Genomic DNA, 21077 nt, shown 5'->3' with positions numbered 1-21077 from the left:
AAATTGAAAAGTAGCCGGCCTGCTGACATACACACGCGCGCGCTCGCGACACTGCGCGCTTTCGTCGCGAGAGTCGGCGGTGCGGGGCACGTTTCTCTTTCTTTCCCTATGTTCACCTGCGGAGCGCGGATTAAAAATGCATCGCCTTCCTTTCCGAAGCGGAATGGTCGCTTTTCAACGCGCAGCAGGCAAGCCAAGTTCTAATAGTGCGTGACCTGCAACGTGGGTTTTTCTTTCAGTGTTTACTTTATTGTTGTGAAGTAGAATCAGCTTACGGTTTGTTGTTACTTCCATTATTTTACACTCTAATCAATTTGTGACTTGATTCAGTTTAAACAATTATTTATAAATTTATAGAAATAGACTTCTTGGCTCTTGTGAATGAAATAATACACCTCTGTTCGTTGTTATTTTCGAACACGCCATATCTGCCTGAAATGCAACCTCTAGAGAAAATTGAGAATTTTAAAATCTAGTAAATGTTAACTTTAAAAATTTTAGTAAGACACTTGAAAAATGGGTTAATTCTAATTCAAATTTGAACTTTTGATACCCTCAAATAGAAGTAAAGATAAAATTAAACTGACATATTTGAAAACATGCATTAACATACAAAGTTGCCTTGGAGGAAACTATTAAAGTGAAATCAGCGGTTGCGGACGCAAGTTAATGATTGTATCGTGCACGTCGAGGCCAGAGAGCAAGAAAGTTACGAAATATGCAACCTGCACGACATCGGTGTAGGTCAGGCAGCATAGATCAATTTATCGCAGGCGGTTCGGCATGTGCTACGAAGTCAATGGTGAACAGCTTGACTCTACAACTTTATGGACGGTATTTTACGGGCTCTTTCCAAGAACAACGTTTTTGGCACTGAAAATGAAAGACGGTGCCTTCCAAAAATGATCTTTTATTATACCCAGAACCATTTCCGCAAACAAAACTTAAGTTGTTGATATGATTGTTTCCATAATTTAGTTGAAAGACACAAATTGTTTAAAATTTGTTACATACAGGAAGTATAAAAGGAAGAAGAAGCTAGAGTTGTTGACTTACTTTTTTATATGTTACATGACCACAAAAATCTCAACCTTAAATTTCTATATTTTGAAATCCGTGTTAAGTATTCACATAAAAAGAAAGAAGTGGTGAAATGTAAAACAACAAACAAAATCCAGAAAATGGTGAACAGGAGCTGCAAAAACGAGAACCTTCAAAGGAAATGTATGGGACAAAAAGCCTTTCAAAAACCATTTATGTCTTCACTCGAGACTTTTATGAAATAGGTACATCGATTTTAGAATTTATCTTTTTTTACTGGATTCATAATTGTTATAATTTCTATAAATATTGTATTTTTCATGAAATAGGGCCCAACGGTAATGCCGAAACTTGCTAAAAATGAAATAATTGCGATTATTGAGCAACGAGGATCGAATTACAATTTTCAATTAACATTATAGAATTTGCTTTATAGGAAATATTTACATTGCAACCCCGCAATGAGTCACAAAATGAATCACAGCTAATATTCTAGAGCCTTTTTTCAACATAAATCGATATTATAGCCTATCTAAAATAAAATCATGACAACCAAACGGTCCGGCATATTCTTGGTAGCAGCAGGCTTAATAAATCGTCGTCATCGTAACAAACTACGAACATGGGTGGAATATTAAAAGTAGAAACGACTGTTGAAATTTATTCAATACTGGTATTCCGCCTATTCTAGCTGGGAGCGTGGTGATAATTACGCTCGGCGAACGGCGATAATTTCGCGTTCTCGCCTCAGGGGCGCAAACAGGTCGAAAAGTGCATTAAGGATAGGAAGACATCAAGCGCGAAACGGCTGGCTGCGGCCTGGAGGCGAGCTTTGCCTGCCTGCGATTCGGGCGTTTAGGGGTGGGGTTGGTTGTGAGCAAGCGAGAAAGGCAGCGCGAGAGCGTGGGTCGACAGGGCGGGGTGCTTTTGACACGCGATCTGAAAAAATCATCACCCAAGCGAAATCGCGCTCTCCAACACCCAAGCGGCCGCCGCTGAAAAATTCAAAGAAATCTGCGGCCGACCGGGAAGTGAGACAGGACCCGGCCGATTTTGTTGTTGTATTATTTTTATTTACCCAGCAAGGCGTGCGTGACCCTGCCGCCCTGCGCCCAGCAATTTCGGCCAGAGAAAACAAACTATTGCTTTTATGGCTCCGCTGCCGACCATCTCTTTCTCTCTCTCTCTCTCTCTCTCTCTCTCTCTCTCTCTCTCTCTCACACACACACACACACACACACACACACACACACACACACACACACACACACACACACACACACACACACACACATTCTCTCGTCCAAATATCGGCTGCATGTGTGGAGTCAATATATATTGCTGCGTGCCAACACACACACACACACACACACACACACACACACACACACACACTGCGGCACACGACCGACCGGTGCACCCGCCGGGTCAATGGGTCACGACTTTTTAATATCCAAACATTGGCATTTCAGTCTCGCTAAGTTTGCTAAGTGCTAGGGATTTGTCCGCTGCCAACTCTCGTGGAAGTATGTGGCTTTTATCGCGTCTGGCCAAAGGTCGCATGCCTGGCGAGCACTCAAGGGGCGGTGACAAGTAGTGGTGTGCGAGAAAGTGAATTCGAGGGCTCTCTTCTAGATGGATAGCCAGCTTGACCTTTCTCTAATCGTGAAATCGTAATCGATTATGCACAAAATTTGCTTGTAGGTAATAAATCTGTATTTTAAATGTCATATAAAAACGCCACTAAATGCATCAAAGTGGGGTAAGAAATTAGAAATTACTGTCGCAAGAATCAGCCCGCACCCATTGAGTCATGTTAGAAAAATAAAAACGAAAAAAACATTCTCACAGCCTAATTTCAGAAATTTTATTAAGGAATAGTTATACGTAAAAGTCTTAAAAGCACGTTCAAGCAGCTGTTAATTTGATAGATTTCAGTAAAACCAATTCTAGTGTTGAAATTTTTAAGTCAAACGAAAAAAAGAACAAATTTACACATAAATTATCACGGGTTGTAAAAAAATGCAAAGCGCTAATCTAATTTTAACAGTTGTTCTCTTGCAAATAAAATATGCCTTCACATGCAATCTTCACGTCGGCAGAAAGTTTGCAAAGCCGAAAGTCTGCGGAGGAAATACGGACGCGTCATGCCAATTTTTTGAGGATCGCTCGCGTCGAGAGGGAATTCATATTTTCGTGGGTGGCGCACTTCTCTTCGAAATACCATTGCGTGAGCATTTTAATCGAAATCCAGAGCGTCGCACCGATCACGATCTGACGGGCGAAAGTCAGCTCTAAATACGTACTATCCAATAAAAGAATGGAGGACACTTTGGAATTAAATCGTCATACTCGTTTGAATTTTGACATTGGACAGTAAATTGTATCACTAATGCAAAGACGTTAAATTGGCCAGAACGCAATAAATGCAATGGCCTTTATGAAATTTAAAGTGGATTGATCTCAAATGCTGTCACTAAAAGCATGAGGAATTTTTTTATAGGATTCTTTCTGTAAGTTAATTGGCATGGGCGTTAAAAATTTTCTGATAATACCATAGCGCAAAATTTAGCATTAAATAAAAAAATTTAATGCTTGAGTCAAACCATTTTGATCAATGGAGTGATCAATCCAATTAAAAAAATGAAAATAATTTATTCAATTTTAGCGCCAATATAGTTCTCACCTGCTGTGTTTGGATTTTTACTGGCATTCAGCTTCAGACGATGGTCATCAGTGAATTTCTTGGCACATTTACTATCAGATCTCTAAAGAGAATCTCGTGTTTTGCAGTTCAACAAATTTTATAGCCATTGCAACGATAAAAATCGATATAGGGTGGCTGAGATTTTGCTAATTGTGAGATTAAGGTTGTTGCTGCGAACAAAGCGGTTGTTTCTTTTCTTTCTCTTGAGCAGAAGTGTGCTGTCGGGCAATAATCTAGATGGAAATATTGTCATTTCCTGCAGCTAACAAAAGGAGAGCGTGCTATTAAAAGGCAAATAGCTAGTTGGCCCTTTCTCAGTTGGTTTTTCTCCTTGGCCGCAGACGTCACGACTCGCGTGCTTTCCTCCTTTGTACTTTCAATATCAGCCGAGTGACGGCCATGAATAATGGAAATATAAATATGCAAATGCCGCCTGATGCAATAAATCACCCGCTCATTAATTATTCCGTCTTCTTCTTCGCCAATGGGGCCACATTTCGCACACTGCTAGTTACTTTTCGCGCCGCCCATTAAGCATCTGCCGCTAATTTGTTCTACACTGCCGACCTGCGCTCATAATTTCCTTTACATCGACCGCACACTGAGAGATTTACTCGTTCAGAGCAATTAGCCTTGGTTTTGACGTGCGGCTGTGACACGCGGTACAAAAATTACTGCGCCGCTAATCGCACAAGAGGCGCCTCTAGGTATCACTGCTGTATACGCGTGGCATTGTTCTTGCCAACGAGAGCAAATAGAACGCGTCTCCTTGTTCAATTAAAATTATCCGTTGGAGCGGTTAGGAGTATATGAATATGGATAGTTTGCGATGTGACATGGAAATTTCCTTTCTACAAAGGAATGCATGCAGGATTTGATGTTTGAACAAAATCAGATTAATGTAAAGGAATATCAATTTTTGCCTTTATTGTTTGTTCTTTGTCAATGAGGTCTTGTGTATATACAATCGACAAATGAAGTCAGCCGTAATTTTTAAACAAAAAGTCGTGCTAAATGTAATATCCATAGAAGAAATTGTGGATAATTAAGGTGAACAGAAATAAGAGTGAAGGAAAATTAAATTTTCAAAGCTTCATTTTGTGTTGCTAATTAATCTTAATCTCAAATATGATTCTTAATGTTCACTTCCTTAGTCTAAAAACTATTGCAATTGAAAACGAAATTTCAAAGCTGTGAGAAATCAACTATTCTACAAATAAAAATTAAAAGCTTTTGGTAGTGGAAGAAAAATGTGCGTGCTGTCTCGTTAAAATCCCATTAAGACCAAAAATTGACTCAGGCTTTCAACGTCATATTAATCAAAAGATTGACCATTAAAATGCAAACCCAGATCAAGCTGCTAAAGAACGAACACCATTGTGGTAAAGAGGTTGTCAGCAAATTGCTGTTTACGAATCTTACCTAAAACAACAGCCCGAGTAAAAACCGCATGCACACACATGCTGTCCGCGTGTGCATGCAACGGGCGGGCACATTTACAAATAATAAGGAAATGGATAAACATATAACTCTCAGCGAACAAACATACACACAACACTCAGAGGTATATATACCATATATACTCATATTTGGGTCACAGAGAAAGAAAAGGCGAGAGCGTTTACTTTCGGAGGGGAAGGGATGAGTGACATCACTATTTTGTGTGTGATGTCACCCTTGGCTAGTCTGGTTGACAATCTGGCCCCCTTCCAATGTGCATGCCGGACAGTAATTAAACCCTTCGTGACAAGCAATTATGAATTCAGTCAGTTACAAGGGGGCTCGACAGTTTCCACTGAGAAGATGTGGAATTTCGCACTACTTTCTCGTCGTGCTTAAAAATAAAGTTCAACAGCAATGAGTGAAAAGACTGCAGGTCAATCTTTCTAATTTGTTTCGCAAACTCTTGTTTTTGTAACTGGCAGGAATGTCTCTTTTTGTTGCTCCGTGCCGTCAAAAATCCATTCCAAACAGTGTCATTGCCACAATTTTTAAAAACGCCAGATTGCTTCAGTCTCGATTGAGCTGTGCTTTGTGTCTGACGCGTGTGTCGTGTGCACGGAAGTTTCTGTTGTCTGCTGCAGTTATTTGGAGTTTCACAGCAGCAAAATTGAAAAAGTTCAAGCTTGAGTTATGTAACAAGTGAAAAGTGAGGATTGATCCGCGGAGTGCTCGTGAACAGAATTGGCTGGGGTCTGCAGCTGCCTGACGAGAGTTGTAGCAATGTGATGTTTGACACTTGGGGCGGTCGGACGATGCGTGTCCGATGCCGTCTTGGTTCCAACGCTTCATCGGGCCGGCGATCCAGGTGCTGCACATCAACAAGGCCGGTCTCAGCTTCAACAGCCGGCTGCAGGACAATGTGCAGATCCTCACCGGCCGCAGCAAGAAGATCATCTACCACAAGTTCACTCGCACCCATGCCAACCAAACACTTGACCTCGAGGCCACCAAACTCAGGGTCAAGTCGCAGCAGAGTCGCAGGTCCAACACCAACACCCCGTTGCTCACTCCCAGCTCGACCACCCCCAACCTTGGCAGCCCCTATCTTAGCAGTGCCAGGAGTAGTGTTCGAAACTCGCCAACGACAAACAGACGGCCACCGGACTGGAATGATTTACTTAGCCTCCAATCTGGGCGCAGAGTTCAGGTAGAGAAATGATAGGGTCGTCACAATTTTCTGTAAATGTTTTGGACATTTAATTATTTCCTATAATCAATGACTATAATCAAAACGATATTTTGCACGTGCACTACTTTAAGGTTAAAGACGACAAGAAAATGATACATATAGTTAATAATTTTAGACGATATTATTCTAGAAATCATGGGTCTGTTGGAATTATTGGAATCTGCCACCACGTTAGTGGACAAACGCTCAGTAAAAATAGCTTCTGGTAACATAGAAACGTTGTCATCATCAAAGCTCAGGGTGGCAAGGATGCGCTAACAATTACGCAGTGATTTTTGGGCTACTTGTTAGGGTCTAATTTTTGACTAGTTATTTGTATAAAAAAATCAGGAAGAGACCAACAATCAGGATAACAGAAGTGGTGTATTCTAATTCTAAACTAGCCCTAACACTAAGATGACGTCATGATGTATTGGTTGCCCACCAATGTGTCCAACCAATGTGGCAACCGATTTAAGAAATTCCGATTTCGTTCTATAAGAAACCAATTAAATTCTCTTCTTTGACATCCATGATTTTTCGTCAGCCAATAAAGCGAATCAAAATTAACTGATAATAACTATATGGGGTTGTCATGTTGCCATGCGGGTCACTTTGCCTTCCTTGGCTTTGTCTATTTCCCTTTTTTGGTTTTAGTCCGAAATGCACAATTTTCATAGATTTCCAGTTGTGTTAAAATCATTGTTAAGTTTTGAAAGGTTTCCCAAGTCATTTACATTAGGTTTATTATTATTTAAAATTATGTAAAATCTTGGATTTGTTTTAAAATTGCGAATTTACCCGGCTTTGCTATTCATGTTTACCGTCCTCAATTCTCACTAACTGAAAATTTTCACGGTTGACAGGCACCCTTTCCAAAATTTCCTAACTAAGCTTTCAAATTGCGACCGCACTCTGCCTCAAAAGTATGTGTTTGCGTTGCAATCAAAAGAGAATGCAGACGTGCTCTTTGTAAATTGTGGCACGCGGCTAGCCACGAGATGGCTATAATTGCACGTGCGCTTGAACAATAAATATATTCTCATGACTCGAGGCGAGCTGTACTCGTTCACTCGCTCGCGAGGTACTTATTCGCTCTGTTTGTTGCTCTGCGAGATGCAAATCGTAATTGGGGCACAGCTAAATTAATCAGAAGGCGCTGCTGATTAATCGGTCGATGCGCAAAACGTGCAACGGCGATCATGCACGCGAAGCTTATGGCTAATCTCGATAATTACCAATCCAATTCAATGGCAAGCTGTGCGTCTGAAACTGTTACTTGCATGATGAACTCAATTTGTTTAGGATAAACCACACTCAATTTATGTGGCTTACCAACTTAATGCAGAATCAGATATTGTATAAAACAAGCGACGATGAGAGTAGTTTAGCGGCTGATCTCAAGGGTGGCTAAAAGAGATCATCATCTTTCCCGCTCTCAAAATTAAATTCTTAAGTTGAAAAATATTTTAAAGCAAAAATCTTCTTAAATCGGGCTGCAGTAGCAGCCTTTATTTAGGTACACAGAGATTTTCCCTTCAAGATTTTTCGTAATATAAGTAGCAGAGTTTCATTATTATTTTGCTCTTTTTATCCCTATCCGAGGACCGGGAAGGGCGCGCACTGCACTAGCACGAATGCTGAAACCCGAGTCCCAATAACACCGCGAACGGATAACATGGGCGCACCAGGCCGCACAGGGACCCAGCCCACTCAAGGGCCACTTGTCTCCGCACCGAGGACTGCATTGAAACGCTAGACATTCGTCCCGCGAAGCCAAATCACGCATGGAAAGGTGCAAACCAGCAAGTAGCGAGCAATTTGAGCATTTCGAGTCACTAAACTAACCAATTTTTGCCATCTCTGACATTGGGTAGCCAGTATTAAATCTCCGAACTGCTCAAATACCTCCCATTGCTTTGACACTCCTGAGAGTGCCTTAACAATGCGAGCCAACAGGCTGGTTAAAATAGTGTCAAATAGATCTGATGAAATTTTAGATTTGAGGATTTTTTTTTTAAAAAAGGAACCACGCAAGCATGTTATATAACATCATTTCCTATATAGTTGATTCAAATTCACTTTCATTGTAAATTTTTAAATTTACCATATTTTCAAAGGGCAATTTTCACTTGAAGTCAGCATTGAGTCCTGCTTTTCGAATTAATGTGCTGTCACAAACATCGTTGCACTTAATTAAATATTTTCCCCAAAAATGACTTTCAAATTAGTGAAAATTACATCAAATTATCTCAGGTCAGCCTCAAAAAGAAGAAATTTCCATTCATCTCAGATGAAAACCTTTCTTTCCACATCAAGGACAGAGATCCATCGGAGCAAAGAGTCAGATTTATCACGAAGGCGATAGCTGGAAAAGAGCGCACTTGGGCGAATTCTGCGCTACCTGGGCGGTGGCGGGTGAGGTGGGCGGTAGGTTGGGTTTTATTGCGTCCGAGAAATGTAGCCTGCGTCTCGGCATATTTTTTCACATTCTCCATGAGTGCGTTTTTACCTGGAAAGACGGCTTCGGAGAAATAGCGGCCCAATAACTTGGTTGCCCCCGCCTCGCGCTGGGCAAATACCACCGGAATACTGATTAGACTGGCCTGACAACGCCTCCACTCGATCTCATAAAGGCCGCCCGCGCGCTTGAATATCGAATTCTGCGTCATTTGCCCGTCGCTTGTGCGCTTCCAGCTTGATTGCCAGGTGCTGATGATGATGAAGTGCATTGTCGACGTGTGTACGCGCCGCCAAATTGCCAAATTCAATTTTAGCACGCACCGCGGATTCACCCCGCTTCATAATTGCTCCGGTCCACTTTATTGCCGCTCCGGCACTCAGATTACAAACAAAATCGCAATATTTTCAACTGCCCTGATATTTCAAATACTAAAATGCATATTGCTGACTGTGCTAAAAAATTTGACGAACTTTCTTAGGAAAACTCCTATAATTGTTAAGTTAACAATTTATGGGAATTCTGTATTTAGTATGTTGTAATTCAATTTTCGTTCGAGAGGACTCTTATGTCAGGGGGACGCGGCAGCACAGCGAGCGCGAGGGCCTGGTCGAGGGCGTGTGATTACTTCTTATTCGTTCGGGCTATAGGACTCCGGAATTATTGGGTGCTGGTGTATAACTCTCGGGGATGCCTCATTTGGGCCAGGGGGAAACAAGTGATATTACCTTACTTATGTTTATTCGGGTCTGCTACATGTCGGCTGCTCAGGGCTGCGAGAAGTGAGTGAGAGAGAGAGAGAGAGAGAGAGAGAGAGAGAGAGAGAGAGAGAGAGAGAGAGAGAGAGAGAGAGAGAGAGAGAGAGAGAGAGAGAGGGCTCGAATTCTTGCGATGCTGGTCTCGTTTCGCAGTCTCTCCTCGACTGTCATAACTCTCCTCCCCTCGTGCACCCTGAGCGCCACCACGTCGATACATTCACTTATCTGTTACATTAATATTGATCGGTATATAGCTTCCGTCAGGGTAAACCTACCCAGACATCTTAATAAGAACTTCATTGTAAGTTGCATCACTGCGCAGCAAAACCAATCACGTTCTCTGTTATTGCGATTTGGTTCTCAATTCTCTTCATTTCGGCTTTTGAAGGTAACACTTTCCCATTCCGTACTCTCTCTTGTGTATCCGCATTAACCCATTTTCGTCTCTCTATTTCCAGTCCACGGATATTTTGATAGATCGTGTTGACTGTAGGCTGGAAAGTAATATACCTCAGTGCCGCATTTAATTTCCTCTTAATATGCAGTTTCCGGCTTTGTCTTGTCCGACTTTCGAAATGTTCTTATTCATTTGGTCTGCAAGTGAGTGTGTGTGGCACATGAAATTCCTTTTTTTAAAAGAGTGTGGCACGAGGGCACGTAAACACTGTGCAGCTTTCTTCTTCCTTCACTCTCAAGGGAGTTTCGCCAGCTATTTTCGGCAGGGTGACGTCAGAAAGTCACCTGCACCGCGGCGCGATGTTATTCTTTGATATTAAGTTTTTGTTTGAGTAATCTCACGAGCTGATGAACGAACTTCATCGCTGTTCACACGCTACCCGCTCAATCTTGTTAATAACTTCACTCACTTCCTGCGCGAAGAGATTCTAGGAAATTGCCTTTAATCTGCCACAGGGCATCCTGCTTCTCCCAAAACAGTTGCAAAAAAGAAAAGATTGCCATTGTAGCCAAAAATTGATAATGATTTTTTGCATTCAAACGGATCTTAAAGTCCTTGGAGTAAAATAATCACAATTACATTTCGTGGAACTTTCTGTATATCAACGCATGAATCAAACAAAGAGTGAGAAGAAAGTAATTCTAATACCGTAGATACTTATTTAATTAAAAGAAAATCTTAAATTTGTAAAATTGTGTGCACGAATTATTCGTTTACAATTACCGCATAAAGGTTTTTGCTAGTATATTAATAGAAATTTAATATATTAACGAAAAAAAGTACAAAAAATGAATGTACTCGATCCTCGTTGAAAAAAGTAATCGGTCAAAAAATGAGGGTACAAACAAAAAGCCCTAAAAACATAAAAAAACAGCTAAGAATACAATTATTATAAGTATCATGAGTTTAAAAATAGTCTATTTTGTACCTGAATTTTTCGTAGAAAGCCGTCTAAAATTCACACAGCCCTATTTCATGGTTGCAAAAGAAAAATGATGAAAAAAAAAAACATCCAATCGTAGAAAAGCGAAATTTTCAATGTAAGTTTAATACACATCAATAACTGGTAGGAATCATTTGCCTAGAGTTTTCCTCCATTTTTTAGTGTCCGGCTGCCTCGAATGCGTGCTTTTCGAAAGGCGGTGTCCGCACTCCGTAGGTGTATACGTGTATTCATGCAGACCGAATGAGTGCCATGGTCGCCGAGCATCGATCTCTGGCTGTGGGCAGGCTCGAAAAAGCCGGCCTCGCACAAAGTTGTGATTCGCTGTTTTATTTATCGTGTGTTTCCATACCGACCTGAGGCGCCTCTCGAGAGTGCTTAAAATGTAATAAATCGTGCCAATAACAAAATAACCTTCTTGAGCTGCTGCGCGATTTATTGCCGCTGCTGGAGCGGCGTTTTTAGCTAGCCGAAAGCGAAACAGATATGGAAATGTCTCGCTTGATTGCAAAACAAACCCGCTTTGATCTGCCAAGCCAGCCGTAATTACATTTGAATTTTAGCCCATTCTTTTTTTCCCCGTTTGCATTGCAAATTCGCGTCTCGCCGGCTGGAGGCCTTCGCATTTTAATGTACGCCCCTTTCCCTTGAATGCGCCTGCACGCCTGATTGAACCTTTATGCTAACAACCCACTGATCCGACGCGGATATTCTAATATCCTTTTTTCTTGAAAAGTCGTTTGATCTAAATTTAAACTCCTGATTTATTTAATTTGAAAGTAAAAACAGTCAAAAAATCGTTATTCATAGAATCTAGCATGCTTTAGTACAAATCTTACCTGGTCATGGATGGTTTAAACTAATTTTTATGAGGGACCATAAATTTTCAATATGTGGTAATATGGAACTATGTTTGAACCTCATAATCTTACAAAATTTCTGACAGGGATGGACTCTTAGCTGTCTGTTGAGTTTTATTAAAGGAATGAGGAGAAAAGAGCTATGTGATTTTGACACTTCCCCTCTAATTCCATTCCTTTCAAGTTTTGAACATTATAAAATTGCAATATTAAGTTTAGAAAAAGTCTGGTTTTATTTATTTCAAAGAGCGATAAATTTCGTTCGTTTTGACATTAAAAGGGAATCATATTTTCTCTTCTAGTGTGAAGGCGCTGAGCTAGCTCTGTTCTGTTCTTCGTGGCTCTGAAAGAAAGGTCACGTGCGCTAGGGACACACGTCTTTCATAATTCGCGGGGTGGAAATTATTTTTTCTCCTGAAGTTGCAGCCCAGCAGACACGCTAATTAGCGCGCATATTATAATTAAAAAGAGAAACGAACTCCGCTTTTTGCTCTGCAATGCTGTGCAGCTAAATTAAACGAGAAAAAGTGATGGCTGCTTCTAATTGGACACTTCTGCGCGCGACTGAAAACAAATTTTATGCGCATAGCATGTGAAAAGCTGCAAATAAATTTATTGCTGAGCACGCGTGCTCAACTATTTCTGCAAGTGACACTGTTCTCATCAGTCTACGAGGAACGTTAATGTAGTACACTCTGACAGTTGATAGTCTTTAAAAAATTAGTGCAAATCGAAAACTTTGCTTGAGAAGATTGATTGATCTAGGAAATTTCATTGTTCTGTTGATAGAGTCAGAGTTTCAGTTGGTGCTGATGTCTATAGATTTTAGGCTTATGGACTGAAGCTTTACTGGCTTGATTTTCTCGAATCAGTTCTGATCTCTTTTAATTTATCGGTGCCAACAAAAACTAGGATAAATCCCTTTTAATAATATTAGTTTTTATTGTATCTTCAGCAGAATTGTGAAAGAGTTGAGCAAGAAGAATCATCAAACAGGGCGGCAGCACGAAAGTCTTCGGCTACGGGTCCTCGGCGGCGTCGTCCGTCTGCGCAGATCCGGCTGAAATTAAAGGGGCTTTTAACCACTGCTCGCTTTTGGATTTTGGTGCTCAATATGATAAATAATTTGCCTTACTTTCAATTAGTTGTTGAGCGTGTATTTGGGAACTGTACAGTTCTACCCTCTGCCGGACACAGCCACCCAGCTTCCTTCCGTTTGTCGCCGTCAGTCTTCTTGGGGATCCTCTCCACAGTTGCAACAACGTTCCTTATCATTTTGTTATTCGCTCGTTGGTGTTATTAGAACTCGTGAGCTCATAGCCCACGGATAGTACTGAGCAAGGTTAAAAAAATTCTAATTGAAAATTCATTTTTCTTGTTTCTTCACCATAATGTATAATTAAATTATTTTGGAGAATACAACTCTCTCACGGGTTGAACCATTGAACCAAGAGCTTTCGTGCTGTCGTGAATGCACTACTAGCTGGAAATCAATCTTGCGGGCTGACGAAGGAAACGCTTGTTCCTCCTTCCGCGAGTAGATTCAGCGACCATTGACTGAAGACAAAAATGCTTTCAATGGTTTTGCATCGTAGCTATTCAAGCAGGCTAGCGCTCAAAGCAACTCTTTATTTACATTCTAAAGTGGCTTTGAATATTATTTGCGTACATCGTTCGCCGTGTTTGCCGTGCGTTGAGCATTCAAACACACCCTTGGGAGAAAGGGCGCTCTAGTGTGCATAGTTTTACTTGCCAAGGACGCAATCTTGGAAACTCGAACTTCAGTCAAACATTTGAATTACATGTTTTGCGTCTTGTCCGAGCGTGTGCTTGCCATCTAGTGCAAGGTTGGATAGCGCCGAAAGGATCGATAATGCCGAAATTGCTGTTTTGACTGCATCATGGGAAACGCTTTAAGTACCCAGCAAATTTAACGTCGATAAAATCCTATTTCACAACCTCGTTGAATTTATTTACTTTTTGTAGGCGCCTCCGAGCTAAATCTTTATAAGAGTGCAGCGAGAGATAACCCCTAAGTAATTTCATTTTTTGTAGTAATTTGCTAGCTCTGTGTTCCCATTTTTGCATTATTATTTGCTAGCATTTATGCAGTCATAATCATTTTGAAAGTTTCAAATTGATCAAAATGTTGTCCTTTTAATAATAACAGCTGCGAATTTTAAGGGGAAGGATATTGAGAAAAAGGTTTAGAGAGTTTTATTTATAACGTTAAATTGCTGAAACGCGGAAAACATTTTTAGCACAAGACTTAATTGGCATTTAGAGTCCAAATTCAGAAGTCTGTAAAATAGCATAATAACAAATAGCTAGACTGTTTTTTATATAACTTATTCTTCCTGCTCTGAATTCGGCAAATCGGTCTTTTGGTGGCATCGTTCTACAAATAAATATGGCAAGTTCAGCCTTATAAATTTGGGTCCCTAAATAAAACCCAGCACATGAAACAACACTGTTTGATTTTGCCTGCCTTCCGTACGGGTTGGCAAACTGAATTTGCTGCTGCTCTAATTGATTCATATAGTGCCGGCAGCAGGGTGGAGATCACAGCGTGTATAAACCCTTTAAAACGTCCATAATCGCTCGCAGGCAGGTGAAGTGATTAATTAGCAAACGCGCGCGTTTCATGTACGGTGCAGGGAAAGAGCGGGCTGGTTGCAAGATTCGCCCCTGTGGCAGCGGTTTACGCAAAAAGAAACACGTACACAGACACGATATCGGAAATGAGGCAATAAATCCGGCCTTATCTGCTTGTTTACCTTCGACGCGCGTTGGCCCATTAAAATATGGGCATAAACAAGTAGGTCAGTGGCTCCCTGCGCGCGCGAATGGCCAGCCCAATTTCCCACCGGCAAACACGGCGCGCGCGAGACAGTCGGTCGAGAGCAGTGCTGGATGGATGAAATAAAGGCAGGCAGCATCACGCGTACGCGTAGACGTATGTACAGTGTAATCATATCATGCCCGTCCGCCTATCATCGATTCACGCGGGTTGCCTAGATACCGCCGACTGAGGGACACGCGCGCTTTCCCTAGCTAGAAAAGTTCTAGTGCCGCCAGAGCTGTTCCCAGTCTACTTTCAAAAAGAGCGGAACTACTAAAAATTCCTAATACACATCCAATCGGATGAAGGAGCAAGATATTCGTGCCCAACTAACAGATTGGGCATCAATTAAAAGCAATGGATGCATTCCACCAATAGCTATCCCAAAGGAAGAATTCTAAAAGCAATAACGATTTGTACAATAATTAAACCCACCAAAACATGTAATTTGTAATAATATTAAATTATCAATGCTTACTTACGTTCTAAGTACCACAAGCTATAAGAAGAAGTGATAAATTTCTAATCTCCAACAATTTTCGTCACATATCCAGGAATTGAATAAAGAGTAAACATAAGTGCGAGAAATTCAACATTTATTTTCTTTTAAATTACAAGAGGGAGGCGATATTTTCATGAAGTCGCAAAGGAATTGTTTAATTTTTTTATGTGTCAAACCTCGTAGCACTTAGAATATTTTTGTGAGGATTGGACAAAATTCCTATATCGAGTGTTGACATCTAACTTGGAATATTACTAACTGAAAATTGAAAACAACTGACAGCACTCATTGATGACAGAGCACAATAAAATAGATAGCGAAATATTGTAGGGGAAAACCCACCACTCACCTTACCTGCAACACAACTTTCCTCTTATAAAAATTCACAAGGTTCCAATTTATTTCACTTATTTGAAACCAATTTTAAAGAGTGGATATTTTCCATTCTGTATCTTTAGGGATGAGTTATTAGTCATTTTTTTATGTATTTCATGTTGAATTGTTTAGGACCATTCCGCAGCGAAAATCAAATATTTTACGTGTCATCCATTTTTTTAATATTGCTAAAGATAATAACATGTATTTATTTTCACTATGTAAAAAATAGTTGAGGAACGTCAGAAAAATTACTTACCGACCTTGGAGAGGGTAGTTTTGCTTTCCTGAGTAGACTTGGCCGCACGTCAATTTATCATAGGGAAGAACGCTTTTATGTCTCGACTTGACTGGCAGTCGTGTTTTGACTGCGCTTCCTGCCTTATTGATTCATTTTTCATTCTAGCAAACTGTTGCGTTTGTCACGAGCGCGCAAACTTAATATTCGCTTTTGCCGCGCTCTAAATCGCTTACAAAAACATGTTTTTTGTTGTCGCAGTCACATAATAAATCTGAATGGTCGTGATAAAAGCGGCTTACTACAGAAAGCACAGAAGTGTAAAATTAATGTACAGGATCAAAATTGTAATAAACTTGATATTTAATACGTTCTGACTTTTCTTGATCTTCATAACGTTAACAGGCTGTTGAAAAATGCGCTCTTTACGACGGCAACCTTTCCTTCCGCAGAGAAATTGTATATCTTCATTCGATATTGATGTTTTTACAATCCTCTAATGGCTTAACCTTGTTTTTTAGGGGAAGGCTGCAAGTCTCACAACAGAAAGAAGATTCTCATTGAGCGACGCAGCTGCCGTCCAACACAGGGACAAGGCAACCAAAGCTCATCGAAGATGGGTCAAGAAAAACAGAGTAAGTATCGCAAGTATTAGACAAGTGTTCTGACACTTTTTAATTAACATGACCATATGATTATTAAAGACCTGCTCTATTTTTTACAACGTTGACGAGCCTAGAACACGAATCAAATTTAAACTTAATTTTTCTCTGCTTTACTATTGTTCATACACCCTACCACCAAGAAGAAGGAATCGTGAATTTTGAGGGTAGAAAAGGCTTAAGCAGAGAAGTCCATTTTGTTCTGGGCAATTAAACGGCAAGCAGAGCACGTGCTTGGACTAGTCTTTGTTGAAACTAAGCTGGTCGACTGGACCTTGAGTTTGTGTGTGTGTGTGTGGGGGGGCTGGCTGCATTCACGAGAGAGAGAGAGAGAGAGAAAGCCAAGTCATTCGGCCGATGGGGTAGCATGAAATTTATTTGAGCCACAGGTTGCACACCCAGCCACCCCCGCTCGGCTGCGGGAGAAAGGAGAGCGACTTGGAGCGCGGGTGCGGGGTGGACGGGCGGGTGATGGGGATGCTCAGCCCGGGAACGTCTGATGCTTTGCCTAGCTTACCTTTTTATTTCCAATTGTGACGCCGTTCCCATGGTGACGTGGGCTAGATTTATTGTGCGTGTGCGAGCGAGTGCCACATCCAACCAATTTCGCACCCGACTCTGTTCCTGTCGCGCAATGAGACACTCCATGCAATAAGCGTGTAACAAGGCAGCGTGGGCAGCAACGTAAATGGGCACACGGATGCAAAGCTGGGCTTGAGCGTGATCTTTTTTTACATGAATTTCAGCTCGTTAGTATTCCTGAGAAGCTGCAGGACAATCTTTTCTTCCATATACTCTCGCATAATCACCTTCCTCGAATCTTTGCTATTATTTTTAAACAAAATTTTGCTATTTTCATTTCATATAATTATTCATAAATTATTGAACGAACGGAATTTCTTACGACCAGTGGGGAAAAAACAATCGCAATCAAAATAGGTTTTTTGGGGGTCAGGAGGTGGAAATAAAACCTTGCGGGATCTTGAACAATTCTTCTCTTTATAAGACAGTCACTTGGCGACTAAGTCTAACAGAATACAAGGACCTTTAAACAGAATTCATAATCGACTTTAGAATTAACAGTTTGAGAGAATTGACTTGAAGAACAGTTTAAAATTAGAATAGAATTTACCCAAATGAACCGGGTCCTTCTCAATTAAACGCTCGGAACTCTTAAGGTGCGACTTGTTGGCTCGTGTGTCCGGCGAAAACTAATTTAAATTCAAAATCTCTCTCTGTTGCATTAACGAATTTCTAACAAATATCGTCTAACAATCATTAATAACAATACCCTAGACCAAAAGTGAAAAAGGAGTGGGAGCTCAGCTCCGCAACCACTGCAGTTTCAATATTTTTGTTCCATCAAAAACTAGAAAAATACTTCAGTATAATCAGCATGTGATCTCGTATGGCAGCTAGCGCGTGTTGCATTTCCCTCGCTCCATTTTAATATTGATTCTAACAGGAAATAAGAAGCTAAAAACATATAACACTTTTAGCACCTGGAAATGTAAAGAAAAAATTACATAATTTTGATTATATCCGCAATAAAATTACTTTGAATCTAAATGGTTCAATTTATATCAAGAATATAAAAAAAATTGAAGTCTAAAGCGAAATACTACTCCGCAAATTTTAAATTATGTTTTGGTCACGTCAGTTATTAATTTTTAGCCCGTACAGTACATTCAAGAAATATATGCCTCGATATGCAACCCGCACGTTGTACGCATCATGCGGGTTGCATACCCTTTGAGAGATCGCTAGATCGAGCTTAATGAAAACGTTCACTGAGACGAGTTTAATCAAATCTCTTTCTAGATTCGGGACGCGTCATGTGGCGACGACGACGACAGCCTCGGCGTCGACAGCTCGGCAGCAAACGTGGTGCTCTACATTGGGCTCGGACTGGTGTGTGTCGGCATGGTCATCTCGTTCGTCGGGCTCGGCGAAAAGGGCTTCAAAACGGCCGAGCTGAGGCTAATTGGGCCCAGCCTGCTTGCCGCGGGCGCCTTCTTCTGTCTGCTCAGGTAATAATTAATATAATATTATGATTATTTTAGAAACCTTTTATTTGATTTTAATATCAATCTAGATATTTTTAAGGGCAAAAAAACTGAATGTTTGCGATTTTTGAGATGAAAATTTAGCCAAAAGTGGAAAATATTTTTTTAACAATCATTTTCTAGCATATGCTAGCTCATAAAAATATTTGGAATAACGGAAAATGATTCAATTTTAATCGCCCCAGTTTTTTCTCATGGAGCAATTTAATTGTTTTCTTCTCACTCTATTTAATCTAAGAATTCATTTATTAGGAGTGATTTTTGTATCTAGTCATCTACTTAGGTTAAACAAAATTGTCAACCTAATTAAATCTCAAATGACAATATTTATTTTCCTAAAATATACTCATGTTCCGTTTATCCACAGGGTTCTCTTCTGTACATGCCCAGCCTCGTGCTGCTGTCTGTGTCCAGAGGAACGTCGCCGGCGGCGCCGACACAAGCGGCGCCGACGGAAACAGCGCGGCGAAACGGTGTCCTCGTCTGACGACGAGAAGCCGACCGTGTCGACAATAATCACGCGCAAGCCGCCTCCATTCAAGGTCAACGGCGACAACAGCAAACACGTTGTCATCCCGATCAACAGACTGCCCCCGACGCCGACGCCCCCGGGGCACCAGCGGGGCGTCCAGCAGCAGACGACGCACCTGACGGTGCCCTCCATTACGACGAGTGCGCCGCTGCCCAACTACATCAGTGACAGTGAGCCAGTGGTGGACCCCGTGCCGGGGCCCTCGGGCCGCCCCCAGGGGCAGGAACTCGTGCTCAACGCATCCATGCTCGTCTAGCCCCCCGCCCCCCAACGATCTTCTCAAGGAGACTGCGATTCTGGAATAATTTTGTGACTTTCAATATACCTGTGAACGTAACGCTGGTGTTTCAAGTGTTTGACAAAACTGCAAAATCGAACTGTGGTAAAACTATACTACTCGGAAACTACGGTTTATTTCTTCAGTTTGCTGGTTTATATCGACGGTATGCCCGCGCTGGCGCAAAATATCTAATGTACAACAGACTAATACACAATTATAATATCGCTGTAATAGGAAAATCTGTTATTTGAGGGATTGAGGATGAATACTTACGTCTTTTTTCTGTTCAAAATTATTAACAGGTTCAAGTTTCCTAGAACGGTTGACATATTACTATATCAGTCTTTTTGCATGCGATATTAATATGATTTTTTTTGCTCCGAGTTAAAAATTTCAATGTTGATCGCACTTAACTTTCTTAATTTATCAATGATAAATATATATGTGGGGTAAATCAATATTTTTTAACATCACCTCTATCCCTCAAAGGAAGAAAATAATTGCAAAAAAATGTAATTGGAATTTTCCTAAAACGGTAAAAATATACATACTATTATGGAACACATTGGAAGAAAATGAAAGTCTATATGAAGCAATTTTGGAAATAGTTCAATCTTAAAAATCTTCAAACTAAAGAGGTAAAATTATATTGAAAAGTTACAAATAGGAGTGACTTCCAATGTGTATCCATGTGCTAAAATCTAAAAATATTAAAATTGACTTCTAACTTCCATGTGCAAACTACAGCCTCTGTAGTCTGAATATTAGAAATATAATACTGAGTGCATCAACTCATTCTTTTTTCTAATTAGATTATTCTCATGCAGTTGGTTCACTGATTTCATTATAAAATACGCACCATCTCTCTCTATATTTAAGTCGAAAATGTTTGCCAAAAATTTGTCCCACACTTTTGAATATTTGCGAGGCTAAAGTTTGCAAAGTGAAAATTACATTCATAATATAAAAAAAGATAAAACGCCATGTTAATCATGATTTATGCATTGTTATCAATTTATGACAAAGACATTCGCTTCGAAGACCTAAGGATAATCAAAGCACATAATAATTCTTCAGTTTGGCGATTTTTGCCAGCGGCAACGCTGGCCTTTAATTAGATTAATGGACCAAAATATCACTCATGCATCACGCAAAACGACAAAAATGTTTGGATTTTCAAACTAAATTTGCGCATTGTTAACAAATTCGTCTCTTCATTCATTTTTGATCGCCCCTCCTTGAAACGGTAGCGAAAGGATCCCAGTTTAGTTGCGCGAGAGATTAGGAGTTTTAATTGCCACGGGACCAAAATGAGCTGGAGTCCCAGAAAAGGTTATTGACCCACTTACAGAGAGAGGCCTTGAACGATAATTAAAATTGTAGACTTAAAGAATGATCCTTAAATGCGCATAGGACGAAATGCATATTTTACTGATCCATAAATGCACCAATTCCAAATAACACGACTCTACGAAATGATTCGATTTTCTTAATAACCCACCTATACTCTCCATTTGTTTCTATGGTCTCGTACGGTACTCAAGACAACTGAGAATTAATTTTTTACTCGCCCTGCTATCGATTGTATTGTATTTTAAAGAAAAACAAATGTGAAAGTTGAGCTGTATTCAAAACAAGGATGAAAGTCCAGAAGATACAATTTGCAAAAATTACCTCCAACG

General features: G+C 40.5%; 1 protein-coding gene across 2 annotated transcripts in view; it reads left to right on the top strand.

Annotated features, from left to right (window-relative positions):
- Positions 1-21068, top strand: part of LOC135940898 (uncharacterized) — a 72099-nt gene extending 51031 nt beyond the window's left edge. The window contains exons 1-4 of one of the 2 annotated variants that reach the window (XM_065486016.1): positions 5605-6398; positions 16377-16490; positions 18339-18547; positions 18951-21068. In XM_065486016.1, the coding sequence (XP_065342088.1) occupies positions 6015-6398; positions 16377-16490; positions 18339-18547; positions 18951-19371 (1128 nt within the window). In that variant the 5' untranslated portion in view covers positions 5605-6014 and the 3' untranslated portion in view covers positions 19372-21068. Of the gene's footprint in view, positions 1-5604; positions 6399-16376; positions 16491-18338; positions 18548-18950 lie in introns of those variants that run through there. The other variant, XM_065486017.1, reaches the window with a different exon arrangement.
- Positions 21069-21077: the final 9 nt, after the last annotated feature.

The sequence above is a fragment of the Cloeon dipterum genome, chromosome 3 (genome assembly GCF_949628265.1).
Source record: "Cloeon dipterum chromosome 3, ieCloDipt1.1, whole genome shotgun sequence".
NCBI lineage: Eukaryota > Metazoa > Arthropoda > Insecta > Ephemeroptera > Baetidae > Cloeon > Cloeon dipterum.
The sequence above is the reverse complement of the archived record's forward strand: the minus strand, read 5'-3'. Positions and strand labels throughout refer to the sequence as shown.